The 15,617-nt window shown below is 40.5% G+C and overlaps 1 protein-coding gene across 2 annotated transcripts; it reads left to right on the top strand.

The window, feature by feature from the left end:
• Positions 1-5,486: 5,486 nt before the first annotated feature.
• On the top strand, positions 5,487-13,634 carry LOC127531810 (sterile alpha motif domain-containing protein 3-like). Of its 2 annotated transcripts, XM_051941962.1 has the most exons (5): positions 5,487-5,784; positions 10,824-11,804; positions 12,031-12,183; positions 12,372-12,464; positions 12,583-13,634. In XM_051941962.1, the coding sequence occupies exons 1-5, from the start codon at positions 5,782-5,784 to the stop codon at positions 12,901-12,903; spliced, it is 1,551 nt and encodes a 516-aa protein (XP_051797922.1). In that variant the 5' UTR covers positions 5,487-5,781; the 3' UTR covers positions 12,904-13,634. The 2 variants fall into 2 exon arrangements, with proteins under 2 accessions (XP_051797922.1, XP_051797921.1); XM_051941961.1 differs by lacking the exon at positions 5,487-5,784 and having other exon boundaries at positions 7,402-11,804.
• The last annotated feature ends 1,983 nt before the right edge of the window (positions 13,635-15,617 follow it).

Below are 15,617 nucleotides of genomic sequence, written 5' to 3'. Positions count from 1 at the left end.
GGTGAGCAGCAGCTGAGACCTGAAACCTTCATTCATCATTCAGCAGCTTCACTGTGTCCAGCAGCAGACGGACTGAAGAGAGGTGAGTCTGTTTTATGTGTTCTCATAGAACCCATGAAGAACCTTCACTGGTTCTGAGGTTCTGCAGCTGGTTCTGTCCGCTGCAGAAATAATGTTTTCATGTCGTTTTAATAAACTGACTGAGGTGCTTATGATGTTAATCTGTTTACATGATGCTGTTCTTTAGACATTAATTCTCCAGATATGAGTCCTGAGTTTGAATCACCACAGTCTGATGTTTATTATTATTATTATTATACAGTGATGCTATGAAAAACTCATGCTGCTGCTATCGCTAATAGGAGCTATGCTCGGTCGTTCAGTATTGGCTTCAAGGGGCTCGTTAGCTGCTGTAGCTACTAGGTTGTTTAATACACATTTATCTTCCACAGATGAAGTGGTAATTGTCTAATTGTTGTTTGTCTGTATGTTTATATAAATATCACTACAGTCTGGGACGTCTCAGTAGCTACTGACAACGTTTAATTCTAAATAATAGTTATTGTTTATACACTCTTAGGTTTTAAATAAAGACTCACACTCAGGACCTTAAAGACAAAAATGTCCTCATCAAAAAAACTGCCACAAAACTGTGATATAAGAACTCATTTTTCACTTTTACAGAAGATGTGTTCATTTATCAATATCACGCCATAAATAGAAATAAAGCAAAACTTTTTGTAAGTTAACTTCATGTAAAACTATTGTTTTTATGTGTAGGTCTTTCCAATGTATTTTTTAATGAAAAATGAGTGAATTATTCTCATTGAACCATTGATCTGAGAGCTAAAGAACATCACTGACCTAAATATTGATAGAAATTATTAGGAATGGAGTTAATGATAAGATCACAGCAATGTTTTCTTTGAGGTGTTTTTTTTTTGGTTTCTGCTTTTGCTGGATAATTAAACATCATCAGTGTTCCTGAGAAATGAACCCAACAGGAGGATTAATGATCAGTAACCAGATCAATAACAAACAGCTCAAATATTTAATAATCAGCATTTAATTGTCGTGTTTTTTGACTCTAATGAAGAACATACCAGCTCTGTGGGACTAACTAGCTGCTATTAGCTAACAGGAGATATGCTAGGTCGCTATGTACAAGTTACTGGGAGCCGGTTAGCTGCTATATCTCGTAGGAGCTATGCTAGGTCGCTCCGTACCGGTTAATGGGGGCCGGCTAGCTGCTATAGCTAACAGGACTATGCTAGGCCGCTCTGTACCGGTTAATGGGGACTGGCTAGCTGCTGTAGCTAACAGGAACTCTGCTAGGTCACTTCGTACCGGCTACGATGGATTCGCAAGCTGCTACAGCTAACATAAACTAGCATATGTCCTGTTAGCTGCTATAGCGAACCGGTTAGTATCGGTTAATGGGGACCGGCTAGCTACTATAGCTAACAGGAGCTATGCTCGGTCGCTCCATACCGGTTACTTGGGGCTTGCAAGCTGCTATAGTTACTGGGTTCTTTAACACGGTATGGAGCTGTGCCTCTAACTCTCCTCCAGAGCTACGGATAAACTACATTTATTCCAGGAACCATTTTCCTTGAAGGAGGCGCTGAGCGGCTGAACATAGGACACACTGAGCAGGAGGGAGACGCCACGTTTAGCTGTTAGCCTTCTTCCGACAAGATGCCGTGTTGAACGGCAACTCGATTCGGAGGCTGCAACATTTCATCCCAAAGTTTTTTTCTTTTTTTCTAACATTACACTAAGAAACTTGAAATGAATCCGAATAACATTTTGAAACCCGCTAAATTGACAATACCTGGTGGAAATGCTTTGAAAACTCAAATGCCGAACGATTTGGAGGAGATGTCGTCTAATGCAGAGCAGGCCTGCGACCACGACTATGCTATGGAGGCTAGCTTGGCTAGCCGCTCAGGCGTAAACTAACCGTGACGTCACCCGTTGGTTTCAACGCCGAGAAAATGAAGCCCGGATTTTGCTACTTCCTGGTCGCCGTTTTGGATTTTTTTGGAGCCAGTGACGTAAAAAGCGTCATCAAACAGGCTGGACCAGAGAGCAACTAGGGGCAGGATTGGCTGAGGACTCTCTTATCCCGCCCACATTTTACCGCAGAGGCTTCTGTTGCTGTCCATCAAGTATAGCCACGCCCCCTGGTTCCGCCAACTTTAACGATTTATTTAAAATTCAGTATTGATTTATTTTAAGATCGGCCACCTGATCTCTCATTTTGACCATGAAAATTAACCGGAAAAAAAATCCTGAGCTGTAGAACATCAGTCTAAATTTTATTTTTTCCAAAAATGAATTGGGGTCTATGGAGAAAAAGCTTTTTGGAGCCAACCCTAGTGGACGGCGTGATATTGCAAGTTTTTGACACTTCCGGGTTGGCTTCAATTCTGGAGCCAGATGCTACGTCCATCTTTATATACAGTCTATGGGTCCGCTCCACCGACCCTGAGCAAACCTCCATCCGGCAAGAAAAGCAAAAGCGAGACTGAGGTCTCTAACCTCACCATACTGGAAGCCATTCAAGGTATGGAAAAGAATTTTGACGAGTTAAAAGAACAGGCTAAACAAACTAGCTGCATGCTAGCTGCTTTGACCAAAGCGGTGCAGTTTAATGCCGAAGAAGTGAAGGAATGCAAGGAAAAAGTAATTGAACTGGAAAAACAACACCAACTTCTCAAAAATGAAAATGATGAACTGAAGGAGAGAATTAAAGAGCAGGAAAGATACAAGATGCGGTGGTGCCTGAAGCTGAAAGGTTTGGAGGATAAAAGTGAGGAGAACATCCAAGCAGACACCATACAACTCTTCAGGAAAATCGCCCCGAACCTAGAGGTAGGCCAGCTAGCAGAAGCCGTCGACATCGTACACAGGGTCGGAAAGAAGGAGATCAATCGCAACAGACCGCTGGTTGTGTTGTTCGTGCGGAGGCTGGTCAAAGAAGAGATCTGGCGCAGAAGCAAGGATTCCCCGGTGTGCAAAGAGAGAGGCGTCCGCTTCGTGGAGATGATGCCATTGGAAGACAGAGAGGCGAGGAAAAAATTGTGGCCGCAGATTGAACAGGCTTGTCGGGTAGGTAAACGAGCCTACTACCATGGACCACACGGATACATAGAGGGTCGGAAAATTGGCTGATAAAAGACAGACTTTGTTACAAGAATATACAATAAGAGTGTAAGATGGTAATACGGGACTCAGTTGCTTGTTATACAGAGTAAGTTAAGCTCTTCACCTGTACACACTGTGAGTGTTATTGTTACATTTGTTCCTTTTATTTTGACTGAATGTTTAAGTGCACTATTTCATTTGCTTCGTTAAATGTTAGGGGTCTGAAAGACTTGGTTAAAAGAAAATCTTTATTTTTGTTTTGCAAAGGGCGGAAAGCACATTGTCTACTTTTACAGGAAAGTTGCTCATTCTTCTGTTGCAGATGTGAACTTTTGGTCTAATATGTGGGGTGATCGAATTCTGTTCAGCCATGGAAGCAACAGGTCTGCTGGTGTTGCTATTTGTTTTCATAGATTTCCAGGGGATGTAATAACTCACAGAACGGATAGAGAAGGTCACTGGCTAATTGCTGTGCTAAAGATTGAAAGTCATTTTCTGATTTTAATTAATATATATGGTCATAAGTCTGTCACTGATATTTGATATGTGGAGAACTCAAAACCCAAGGAAAAAAACAACACTCCTGGTACAAACCTAATGGTACCGCCAAATCTAGAAATGACTATCGGCTTGCTTCGGATATGCTGGAGGAAATTATCTCTGAAGCTCTAATCTCCAAAGCCCCTTTAGCTGATCACTGCATTATTGAAATAACATTGAATTCAAATGATAAAAAAAGAAAAACAAATGTTACTGGAAATTTAACTCTAACCTATTAAAACATAAAGATTATTCTAAAAATAAAATAAAAAATATAACTGAAATTGAGAATGATGACAGCATAAATAGTTTTTGGAATAAATGGGAGTTCGTTAAGTTCAAAATTTGTCACGGTCTCAGAGAAGAACCTAAACAGAGAGCACATGGTCGAGGTCGAGGAAGGTTTCAACATGTTTTATTGGGGAAAGGAGTGAGGGAGTATTGGGGGGGGGGGGGGGTGAGGAGCCAGACCAGGGAGGAGTGTGTGGGGAGGTCAGGAGGGGTCCTTGGAGGGTGAGGTGAGGTGGAGACCAGGGAAGGGGTGATGGAGCTGGGGACGGGTGAGCAGAGGGGGGCTCCGGTCGGGGAGGTCTGGTCGGGGAGGCCCGGAGGTCCAACCAAGGGGGGTCCAGAGGTCTAGCCAGGGATCACAAGACAGGAGGGGAACCAAGGCGGAGAACTAGAGGGGAACACAGTGCAGGAGGGATCCAAAAGAGGGAAGCCAGAGGGGGAACACGAACCAGAGAGGGTCGCGGTTTTGGGGTGGCAAGGCAGGAGGGAATCCAGGCAGCTGGATCTTCTAGGTGAAGAGGAGAGAAGAAAACACATCACGTTTGTCCCTTAAACACGTAGGAAGAAAACAGCATGGCTAGAGAGCAAAGTGACGTGGTAGTCAGGTTTGACAATCTGGCAGGGAGTGGAAGGGTGAGCCGGTCTTTATTGCAGGGGTGGTAATCAACGACATGTCTTCCAGCTGCCCAGGATCCATGGATGTGGCTCATTACCTGAGTGGAGTCAGCTGAGAAGCCGAACTCCACTCAGGTGCCGCAGGGAAAGACAGAGGTAGAGGAGTGGATGGGAGACCGAAAGGGAGACACAGGCTGTGTCCGAAATCGCATACTAACGTACTACATTCTCAATGAGTATATACTGTATACTACGTACTATAAGTATGATTAGAATGCCGACCGTTCACACTGTAGTATACTACTACGTTTCCCATAATGCATTTCAAACCTCCGACGACAAAAACCGGAAGTACGGCTATCTAATATCTCGGCTGAATGCCGGCTTCAGGTCGATTTCACGCTAACAAACAGTCGCATAATTAATGTGGTAATTTCAAGCCGGCACTCCTCATGCAGTTATTAGCCAGATTATGGGAATCGTTTCAGTTGTAGCTGCAGGCTACTGGAGGTAGCTGCTACTTGTTCTGTATGCAAAGCGAGCTGCTGCAGCTAGCTGCTAGCATTCAGTAGCACGTTGTGAGGCGTCTGACAAATTTAAAACGTTGGTCAGAAAACGCCTATTTCTCAAATTTGTGGGGTGATTAGGAAGACTACTAACCACATAAAATAAAATAAAAACACTGGGTACATATATATCGCCCCGGTCCGGCCACAGATCCCGCGGAGGCTTCCATTTCGGTGGGTAGCTCGCAAAGCATTATGGGGCGGTTGAGTATGACTAGTGTGGTCACCGCGCATACTTAAAAATTTTCCGGATATAGTATACATCCGGGTATTTGTCGCGTACTCAGTCTATTCATACTATCCAGTGCACTGTAAACCCAGATTTTATTTCTACTAAAACTTCCGAGTGATCATTACTTATTGTTTTATGTTTTGTAAAAACCTGATATCATTACTAAACAACATTAGTTGTTTGTACTAGTTAGATGGAAAATTCATTGCACTAATCACGTTTAGTAGAGATAACTCGGTATGTTAACTTTCATAAGAAAGGGGCAGGGCTAATTCAAAGTCCTGGACGAAGCAGCGTCAGACATTGCGTCAACGGCACTCCAAACGTGGCGGGACTCTCGACATTGGCAGCATATCTTCACCGAGAAGGAAAGTCACTCCAAGTGGAATGGTAAGTATAAAATAAGTGTTGTAGCCTAATTGTCTTTTTTGGAACTTTTAATACCCAAACGCTTAGAAATAACTTGATGATGCAATGTTAGTGTGTGAATTTATGCAAATGTTAACCCATACTTATGCTAACATTAGCTAATGTCCACCCAAAATAGTGTCAGCTAGCCTAAATGGTGAAGTTAGCTTAGTGTTAGCAGTCTGAGGACCAACTGTATTATTGATATTTCTGTCATTTTGTGCGGTATAAAAGCGATTCAGACACTGTTGTGGCTGAGAGATTCGCTTCTTTTTAATACATCCGCCATTGACGTTTCTCAGCACACATTGAACATGAGCAAAGTGGTGTATCTGTGAGTCCCTGCATTGGGACAAGGACACATCACCGTCGTGTGGGCTCACAACCTAACCTAAAGCGACGCTGTGGCATGACCGTGGCGGACACTTGGTCCGACCAGGTTCCCGACCGCCGTGGGGAGGGGAAGGGGGGCGCTCTGAAGTCGGGCGAACGCAGCAATGATCTCTGACCAATATGGTGAATAATATGGTGAATACAACGCTGTTGGGCTGCCCGGAGCCGCAGCATAACCTCCGTATGACCTGCTGCAGCTTAGAGGGGGAGAGCAGGAGGCTGCTGCATCTTTAGCTGTGAGTTTACCTGTGATGTTGTTTTAATCATTTTATGCAGTTTGTCAGCCGATGATTTGGTGAACCCTCTTACTATTAAAACATCAGCTGCTGATGAGAAGGGATGGCGAGTTAAACTTTCTACAACGGAGGTGTGTCGGTGATAAAGCTTCGTAAAAGATGAGAGAAACGGGAAGAGACTAAATTCAGACCAAGTTTTTGAAGTTGGGGGATTTTTCCAAAAAGATATCAGGTGTATGTTTTTTATTACCACGTCTGCTGTGTGTGCTGTGAGTCTCTCTCTCTTATTCAGTAACTACAAACTCAGGTGTGGGAGTCACTGTGTTACATGTTCATCCGACATATATTTGAAAAGATATCAAGATTGACATGAAACTAAAAGCTGATTAATTACTTAAGTGAGTTGAGTTAAAAACAATGATGAGATTTCAAAAACGCACCTCAGAGATTACAAGACTACCTCATGATTTCCATTTAAAAATTTCAGAAGAAGAAGACCCTCTGACCCCCATCCCATTTGATGATGTCAAATAAATATTTATGATTTCCCCACTGCAAGTAAAACCCAATCCTATGGAAAAACACTGAGTAACAACAATGACAATAACAACAGTGACAACACAAACTAACATTAATTGACTTATTTTGCTGACAAGCCTTATCAAAGTAAACACACCATTGTTGTCATTTTAGTTCTAAATTAATTAATGCAATATAATATGGTATAACACTAATGCCAAGTTAAAGCAACCAAAACATATGATCCATTATAGAGCAGTCATGTCAGGTGGCAAAGCAATTTGCTTATAGATCTGATGTCATTACAATAATGGTGAGTCAGCAGGTGCTGCTGTCTAATTTAAGTATCAAATGTTTTTCGTGGCTCCATACAGATTTTTGTGTGTATAAATGACAATGTGCTTAAAGGTAAAATGAAATATAATAATATTTTTTTAAAAAACAGCTGAACTATTAGGCAAAAATGTGAATTAAACTTCAACATATTTGAATGTCTGGCCCTCAAGGTGTCTGTTGACTTTGCAGCATGTAGGCTGAAAGTATTAAAGTCACTTTTTCAGTTAAGCCCCTTTATTGGGCACACACACTATAGTATTTAAATAAAGTAGGCTACTTGATTATCAAAATAATTGCATTGGATTACCTTTCGGTATGTAACAGTGACATTTTTGAGCTAAATGCTCTCTTGTTTTTATTTTTACAGATCCGTGTGCTGTGAGGATGATGTGGAAGTGCAAATATTGCGAGTATATGTGTGAGAAAAGGGGTTACCTTTTAAAACATTATAGATTAAAACACGGAAACTATGGTAGAACTGTCACATTTCCCTGCTTACACCAAGAATGTGTGTGTACATTCAACTCCATTAATGCACTTAAGGTCCACTTAGCAAAGATTCATCAGAAAACCCAGGGTACACAACTGAGTGAAACTGCCCAAGTAACCTTGCGCTGTCTGTCATGTGATTTTTCTGCACCCTGCACTGAAGCAGTCTTTCTCAGTCACCTGCGCAAAACACATTTGAAAGTAAAACACACAGTTCAGTGTCCGTATAATGGATGTAACTTTCACACTAATGTGTATTCCACATTTAATGCACACAGAAGTAAAGAACACAAAACACACACCTGGAGGATGTTCAGACCAGAAATATTTTCTAGTAGTGTAACTAATGAAACAGCCCAAGAAGAACATGAGCCTCCAAATGTCAGCACTGAATTAGAAGACAGTGAGGATTCTACCTATGAAGATCTTCATGATCTAGAGAAACAGTTGGAGCACAACCTAGCAGCTCTTTTTTTAAAGATGCAAACGGTCCTTCACATTCCTGAAAGTACACTGCAACATATCATACAACAGCTTTTACAGATGTGTGAACTATCCCAGCCACTGCTGTATAATGCAGTCAAGAACATTCTGAAACAACATACAGATGTTGATGATTCAGTTGTGGAAGAGTTAGTCAGGGCTGCTGCAAAGAGCAATCTCATCATGAAATTCTGTGGCAAGGATGGCCCCTTATCTACCACAAAAAGGAGAGCAGCCTATGTGAATAAAAACTTCACAGAGGTTAAACCAGTAGAGTACATTATTGAAAGAGGAAAAAGATCTAGTGTTGTATATGTTCCTCTGCATCCAATGCTACAGAAGATGTTGAATAGGGCAGACATTTTGGACAAAGCTCTTCACATCCAGAAGCGTGTGCAACATGAGTACAGTACATACAGAGATGGCTCATACTGTAATGACAATGACTTCCTCAAAGGGGAGGAATTCAAAATCGCTCTTGGACTTTACACAGATGATTTTGAAGTGTCCAATCCTTTAGGAACATCTAGAAAGAAACACAAAATGACTGCAGTGTATTGGGTGATAGCAAATGTGCCATCACAGTACAGATCCACACTCCACTCCATTCAGCTTGCTCTTTTGTGTAAAGTCTCTGATGTAAAAGAGTTTGGCTACACTAAAATTCTCCACCCTCTCATTCAAGATCTGGCTTCTTTGGAGCAACATGGTGTATATGTTGAGAAGTTAGGAGAATGTGTCAAAGGTACTGTGTTATATGTGGCTGCTGATAACTTGGCTGCACATTCACTGGCAGGATTCTTTGAAAGCTTCATAGTGGACAGATTCTGCAGGTTCTGTATGGCTACAAGAAGCGAGATGCAAGAGAAGGAGGTAAACTCGGGTGCTTTTGAACCCCGCACTATAGACACTCACAACCAGCAGGTGCAGGAGGTAAAGCAGGATCCCACTTTGGCTAAACGGTATGGTGTAAAAGGAGGGTGTACATTGACTGACTGTCTGGAGCACTTTCATGTTGTTCGTGGGTACCCCCCGGACATCCTGCATGACCTTTTCGAAGGCATTGTTCCTGTTGAGCTGTCCCTCTGCATTTCAGACATGATTTCTAAGAAATATTTTACCATAGAGACACTGAACCATGCCATGAAAACTTTTGAATATGCCTTTCATGACAAAACTGACCAGCCTCAGCCAGTTGCCCATGGCTTCTCTACCAAAGGAACCATAGGTGGCAATGGACATGAGAATTGGGCCCTACTCAGGCTGCTCCCACTCATCATTGGCCATAAAGTACCTGAAGGAGACAATGCGTGGAACGTTCTGCTGCTCCTAAAAGACATTGTTGAGTTGGCTGTGGCAACAAAGCACACTGAGGAATCTGTACATTTCCTTGATTGCAAAGTGTCAGAACACAGAGAACTGTTGCAAACAACATTCCCAGATTTTAGATTACGACCAAAACACCACTACATTGAGCATTACCCTGAGATGATCAAGGCATTTGGTCCACTTTCAGATGTTTGGACAATGCGCTTTGAAGGAAAACACAAATTCTTCAAACGGGTCATTCGTAATGCCCACAACTTCAAAAATGTGGCTCTTACATTGGCTGTTAAACATCAAAAAATGATGGCTTACTATTTGGACACAAGTTTATTTTTCAAGCCATCAGTTGAAATGGACAAGGTCACCACAGCATCAGTCACATCTTATCCTGCAAATATCCAACAGGTTTTCTGCCAGAGAGCTCCTCAGCTTGCATCAGTTTTAGTTGCATCATCAGTCTATGTAGATGGAATTAGATATTGTGCTGATATGATAGTCTCTGCTGGTTCATGCTCTGGCCTCCCTACCTTCAAGCAGATCAAACAGATTGTGGCAATCAACACTGAGATCCTGTTTGTTTGCAGTGAGATGACTGCATGGTACCATGAGCATTTGAGATCTTTCGAACTCATCAGTGAGAGCAGTAACCCCCCTCTGTGTGTGGTGCAACTGAAAGAGCTGAATGATGCTTTCCCTCTTTCAGCATACAGATATGGCAATAACTTAGTAGTGACCCTCAGGCGCTATATTCTGTGTTAAGAAGCCACTGTGATTTCTGCAATCAGTCTAGGCTGTAATAGAACATTTTGTAGCTTTTTTTTTTTTTTTTTTAGCTCATGTTGAAATTTAGAATGACACAGTTCCAATTTAATTTTATTTACCCCTAGGATCTCAATGGAAATCAACATTTTTTCTTGTAAATTTGCGAGTGTGATTTTTGAGAATTCCCAAGTTTTTTTTTTTTTACAGATTACTCATAGGTTGGTCCATAAAATGGTAATCAGTGTTTATCAAAGCCCAGTGTGACATCCTCAAATATTTCGACTTGAAATCAATTATGAAAATAATTCTTGATGATACATTGCACCTCTACATAAACACTAAAAAAAGTGCACTGAACTTATGCAATCAACTTATTAATCAACCATTTTTGTGATGCACATAGCAATGACTCAGCAATTGACTGTGCTTTTGGATATGTATATTTCTAATGACCTAATTTTTGTTTCTATTCCCAAGATGACTACAAACCCGAAGATGACCCTGAGGGTCATTCTAACAGCGACAGATATACGAAAAGTAATCCTAAATACAAGGCCTACTACAGTTGAAGATTTCATTAGCAAGCTTAAAGAAGCACTGGGACTTCATTATAACTTCAGTCTTCAATATCAAGATCCTGAGTTCAATAATGAACTATGCAATCTGACAGATACTGAAGAACTTCCCGAAAAACCAACAGTCAAAGTCATCCCTGTCCTTGAGATGGTACCTGCCTCATCTGATGAAATCTTCAGTCACACTCCCAGCACAGCAGATACAGAGATACTCTCACACTCATCTCAGGAGCGACAGAAACAGTGGCCAGAATTTTTTGATATCCCAACCTTTTCTGTTGATGTAGAGTATAGACTTAGGCAAGCTGATTTGCTGTTTATGAGTGATGGTACATACCTTAAAGTATCAAAAGAACTAAAACATGAGATCCTTGAAAGATTGGCAGAGAGCATGTATAGCTACACAGCATACCCAACTGCTGCTCAGTTTGAAAGTGTTGCTGTAGCACTGATAAGCAAGCACCCTTGTCTCCAGGAGCGAGGCTCAACCACTCGCTGTTGTGGTTGGAAAAATAGTCTCAAACATAAAATGGCTAATTATAGAACAAAACGTAGGCAATCAGGATGCCTAGATGTTGCAGTAAATGCCGGTAAGCGAGGAAGACATACAGCAGAAGGACAACCAGCTAACAAGCGTATCAAGAAAGCAAAGAAAGGTGAAATCAACTACTTGCCCAACTTTCCTGATGGATTTGATCAGGCAGCCCTGGAGGGAGTCTGCAAAGACTTGGTTGATGAAATGCAGAAGAGAACACCAAATGGACCTCTTGTGAAAAAGAAGATGGACCAGACGTTTGCTCTGAGAAGAAAAGAGGTGGTGGACTCGGAACCTGCAATAAGCACGATGGTGAAACGCTGGCCCGCCCTTTTCACTGAAGATGAGGTATGTTCAAGAAAGAGAAGATAGCTAATTGCTTAATGATCTTTCTGTGATCTAATTTGTCCAGATGTATATTTGTCTCGTCCTTTTCATGGAAAACATTGTTATTTGTAATTTTATATATATCATATAAAGGACATTCATGGATGTTTTTCAGCACTACTTTCTAGATGGCTTAACTGCAAATTGATGCAAATTCTTAGTTTTTTTTATTCTCTGTATTTTTCAGGTGTTCATGGAGTTCAGCAGGATTGTGGGCAAAAACCTCAAGCAGGAATTCTATGAGAGCATCGATCGGCACAGTCCTCGTCTCCTCGAGATATTTCGATCCAAGAGAGGGAATATCGGGCAGTTGTTGACACATATGTCACAACAGACCAATGTTAGTCCATGCACATTATGTACTTGGCTGTGTTTTTCACAGGTTTTGCGAAAACCGCATATCATAGTGCTACTCTATTAGTTGTGTAATTCAGTCCAAGCATTGCTTAAATTGTTGAGGTTTCTTATTGATCATTAGTTTTTCATTTTAGTAATGTAACTTGTGTTATTGTGTATAATCCCCAAAAGACCACAGAGCCAACTGCAATCCGGACACAGGTGCTCAGAGGGCTTCCTATCATCCTTGGGGATAACCCCACAAACTTCTTCAAAGTAGGCTTTGTGAGTAAGCTCCTTCTTTCTTATAATTTTCACCATTATTTAATTTTCACCAGTACACTCTTACATTGCTTAAAGTAGTTTTTCAAATGTTAAATCTAATGTTATTTTTTTTATTAAGGAGTCTGATGATGATGATTGCTTTCGTGACCTCGACATTGGGATACTTCTCATTGAGCGTGAAGGTACTGTGTTTACATCTTCCCTGCATCTCAGCCCTGCCTCGTTGAAAATCATCATTGAGGGACAAGTTGTGATGGACAACATTCAAGATCTGCCAAACGCAATGTGCATTCTGTTTGGACTCACATATGCACTCCATCTGGACTACCCAAAGACTATGAAGCTCACATTTCAGTTCATCCAACAGGTATTGCTGTCATTGGGCCACACTGACCTAAAACCAAGGCTACAGACTCTGAAAAATCAGCTTGAAATGTAGAACATGTGAGGTCTACTGTGAGAAGCTGTTGACTAAACAAGCAAAACAGTCTCTGCTGACCTGTCCAGTAAACTAGACAGACACACAAAACACAAACATATGCACACAAACAACACAGACACATAAAATACCACACATACAGCACAGCACATACACTTAAATGCTGTAGGAAGCATTTTGAAATATGTTGCTTTTGTGAACGTTAAAATGTTCTGGAGTTGCAGCAGAAAGACAATTGTTTCAGTTCTTGTTGCATCATCAGTCTGTGGAGATGGAGTTAAATATTGTGCTGATCTGCAAGTCTCTGTTGGTTCATGCTCTGGCCTCCAGACATTTAGGCAGGGCAAAGAGTTACAATTAACACTGAGATCCTGTTTGAAATTTCTGGTACATTTGAGTGGGGGTTTCCTGCGAATTTGAATTTTTCTATGGACTTAACACTTTAACCTCAAGGGACATCCATGTTGTTTTCTTGTAATTTTGTGACACATTCACACACACAAACAACACAGACACAGACAACACCCACAGACTACTTGGACACATACAACACAAACAATCAACACAGGCGCACACAACACAAACACTGAATTGTTTCAATGATTAGAAATGATTTTTTATTTTTCTATTTACATGTGTTGATGTTAATCTGAAGTTTGTCAATACAAGTTTGGCTGTGTTTTGAGTGTTATGCCATTTTTCTTAAAAAATAAAATGCATTTGAGCATTTAGCTGTTTCTTCCATGCAATTTATTTGAAACAAAGTTTTTTACAATATAAAAAGAAAATATGAAAGGTTAATTAGAGGAAAATACACAAATTGTAATAAATAATGGGTAGCAATAACTAATGATTTTAAATATAAATTCAGTTTGTTTAAAAACTTAAGCTTCCATGTTAATACTACTAGACATATTTAGTTTTAGCTTGTGTAAAAACTAAAGGTTCCATGTTAATACTACTAGACATATTTATTTTTAGCTTGTGTAAAAACTAAAGATTCCATGTTAATACTACTAGACATATTTAGTTGTAGCTTGTGTAAAAACTAAAGATTCCATGTTAATACTACTAGACATATTTAGTTGTAGCTTGTGTAAAAACTAAAGATTCCATGTTAATACTACTAGACATATTTAGTTGTAGCTTGTGTAAAAACTAAAGATTCCATGTTAATACTACTAGACATATTTAGTTTTAGCTTGTATAAAAACAAAAGATTCTATGTTAATACTACTAGACATATTTAGTTTTAGCTTGTGTAAAAACTAAAGTGGTATAGGGCAACGGGTTTCCACGCGAGTTGCGAGTAAAGTCAACTAATTGGGGCTAAGAGTGTGTGAACGCACTACATACTTATTTTGACGTCACATTTAGTATGAGTAGTACGTTAGTATGCCATTTCAGACACAGCCACAGAGACAGAGGAACAGAGAGAAAGAGGGACAGAGAGGCAGAGGAGGAGAGGGAGAGGAAGAGAGGAAACAGAGGGGAAAAGGGGTATTTGGGATCTCAGGTGGGAAGGACGGGGTGAGGAGGGAGCCCTGACAGACTTAGAGAATTCTCTATTAAAACCAGTAAAGAATTAAATTAAAAAAATAGAGAAGAAGAAATCAATTTGTTTTGTGAAATCAATCAGTGTTGTGGCAAACCAGAGTAGTCTAGCGAAGACAAAGAAAAACTACTGCTCCTACAATCCAGAATTGATGATATTTATGTGAAGAGAGCCCAGGGTGCTTTTATTAGGTCAAGGGCAAAATGGATGGAAGAAGGAGAAAAAAACACATCGTACTTCAGCAAGTTGTAGAAAAAAAGACAGGAGAATAAAACTATATGTAGTTTGTTGATGAATGGAAGTGAATGCAAGGACAGCAAACTTATTGAGAAAGAAGTATTTATGTTCTACAGACAATTCTATTCTTCTGTAGACTCTACTACTGATTCAAACAACTTCTTTGACCAAATTGCAAATTTTAAACATCAATAATTCTTTTAAAATACTGTGTGATTCAGATTTTAAAATAGAAGAATTAGATACGGTCCTTTTGAAATTACCACTTAACGAGGCCCCAGGCTCTGATGGGCTCACCTCATACTTCTACCATTTTTTTTGGAAAGACATTAGAAATCTGTTGTTCAAAGCGATACAGGAATGCATTACGAGGCAAGAGCTAACGCCCAGTATGAAGCAAGGTCTGATGACACGAATTCCCAAGCACAGCAAAGATAAAAGAATACCAGACAACCTAAGGCCGGTTACACTCCTCACCACTGATTATAAAGTGCTGTCAGGATGTAGAGCTGCTGGACTTAAAAATGGTTTGTCTCAACTCATTGATGAAACACAATCTGGCTTCTTCAACAGAAGATCTATTCACAACAACATACGATTGGTTTTGGATCTGATTGATTAGTCATGTACTGTCAGAGGAGGGATTCATTCTCTTCCTTGGCTTCTATAAGGCTTTCCATTCAGTGGAGCACCCCTTCATATTAGTACTTTATTTTGGCTTTGGCCAGAAATTAATAAACATGACTGGTATGTTATATAGAGATATTAATAGTTGTGTGGCTTTGGAACAGGGTACCTGCCCAAGATTTCAATTAAACAGGGGTATTAGACAAGGATGCAACAGCTCTCCCTTATTATTTATTCTAGTAGCCGAGCTATTCTCAACCATGATAAAAAATAATGATATTGAAGGGATAAATGT

Source organism: Acanthochromis polyacanthus, chromosome 22, assembly GCF_021347895.1.
Source record: "Acanthochromis polyacanthus isolate Apoly-LR-REF ecotype Palm Island chromosome 22, KAUST_Apoly_ChrSc, whole genome shotgun sequence".
NCBI classification, from domain to species: domain Eukaryota; kingdom Metazoa; phylum Chordata; class Actinopteri; family Pomacentridae; genus Acanthochromis; species Acanthochromis polyacanthus.
This window is presented reverse-complemented; position numbering and strand designations above follow the sequence as displayed.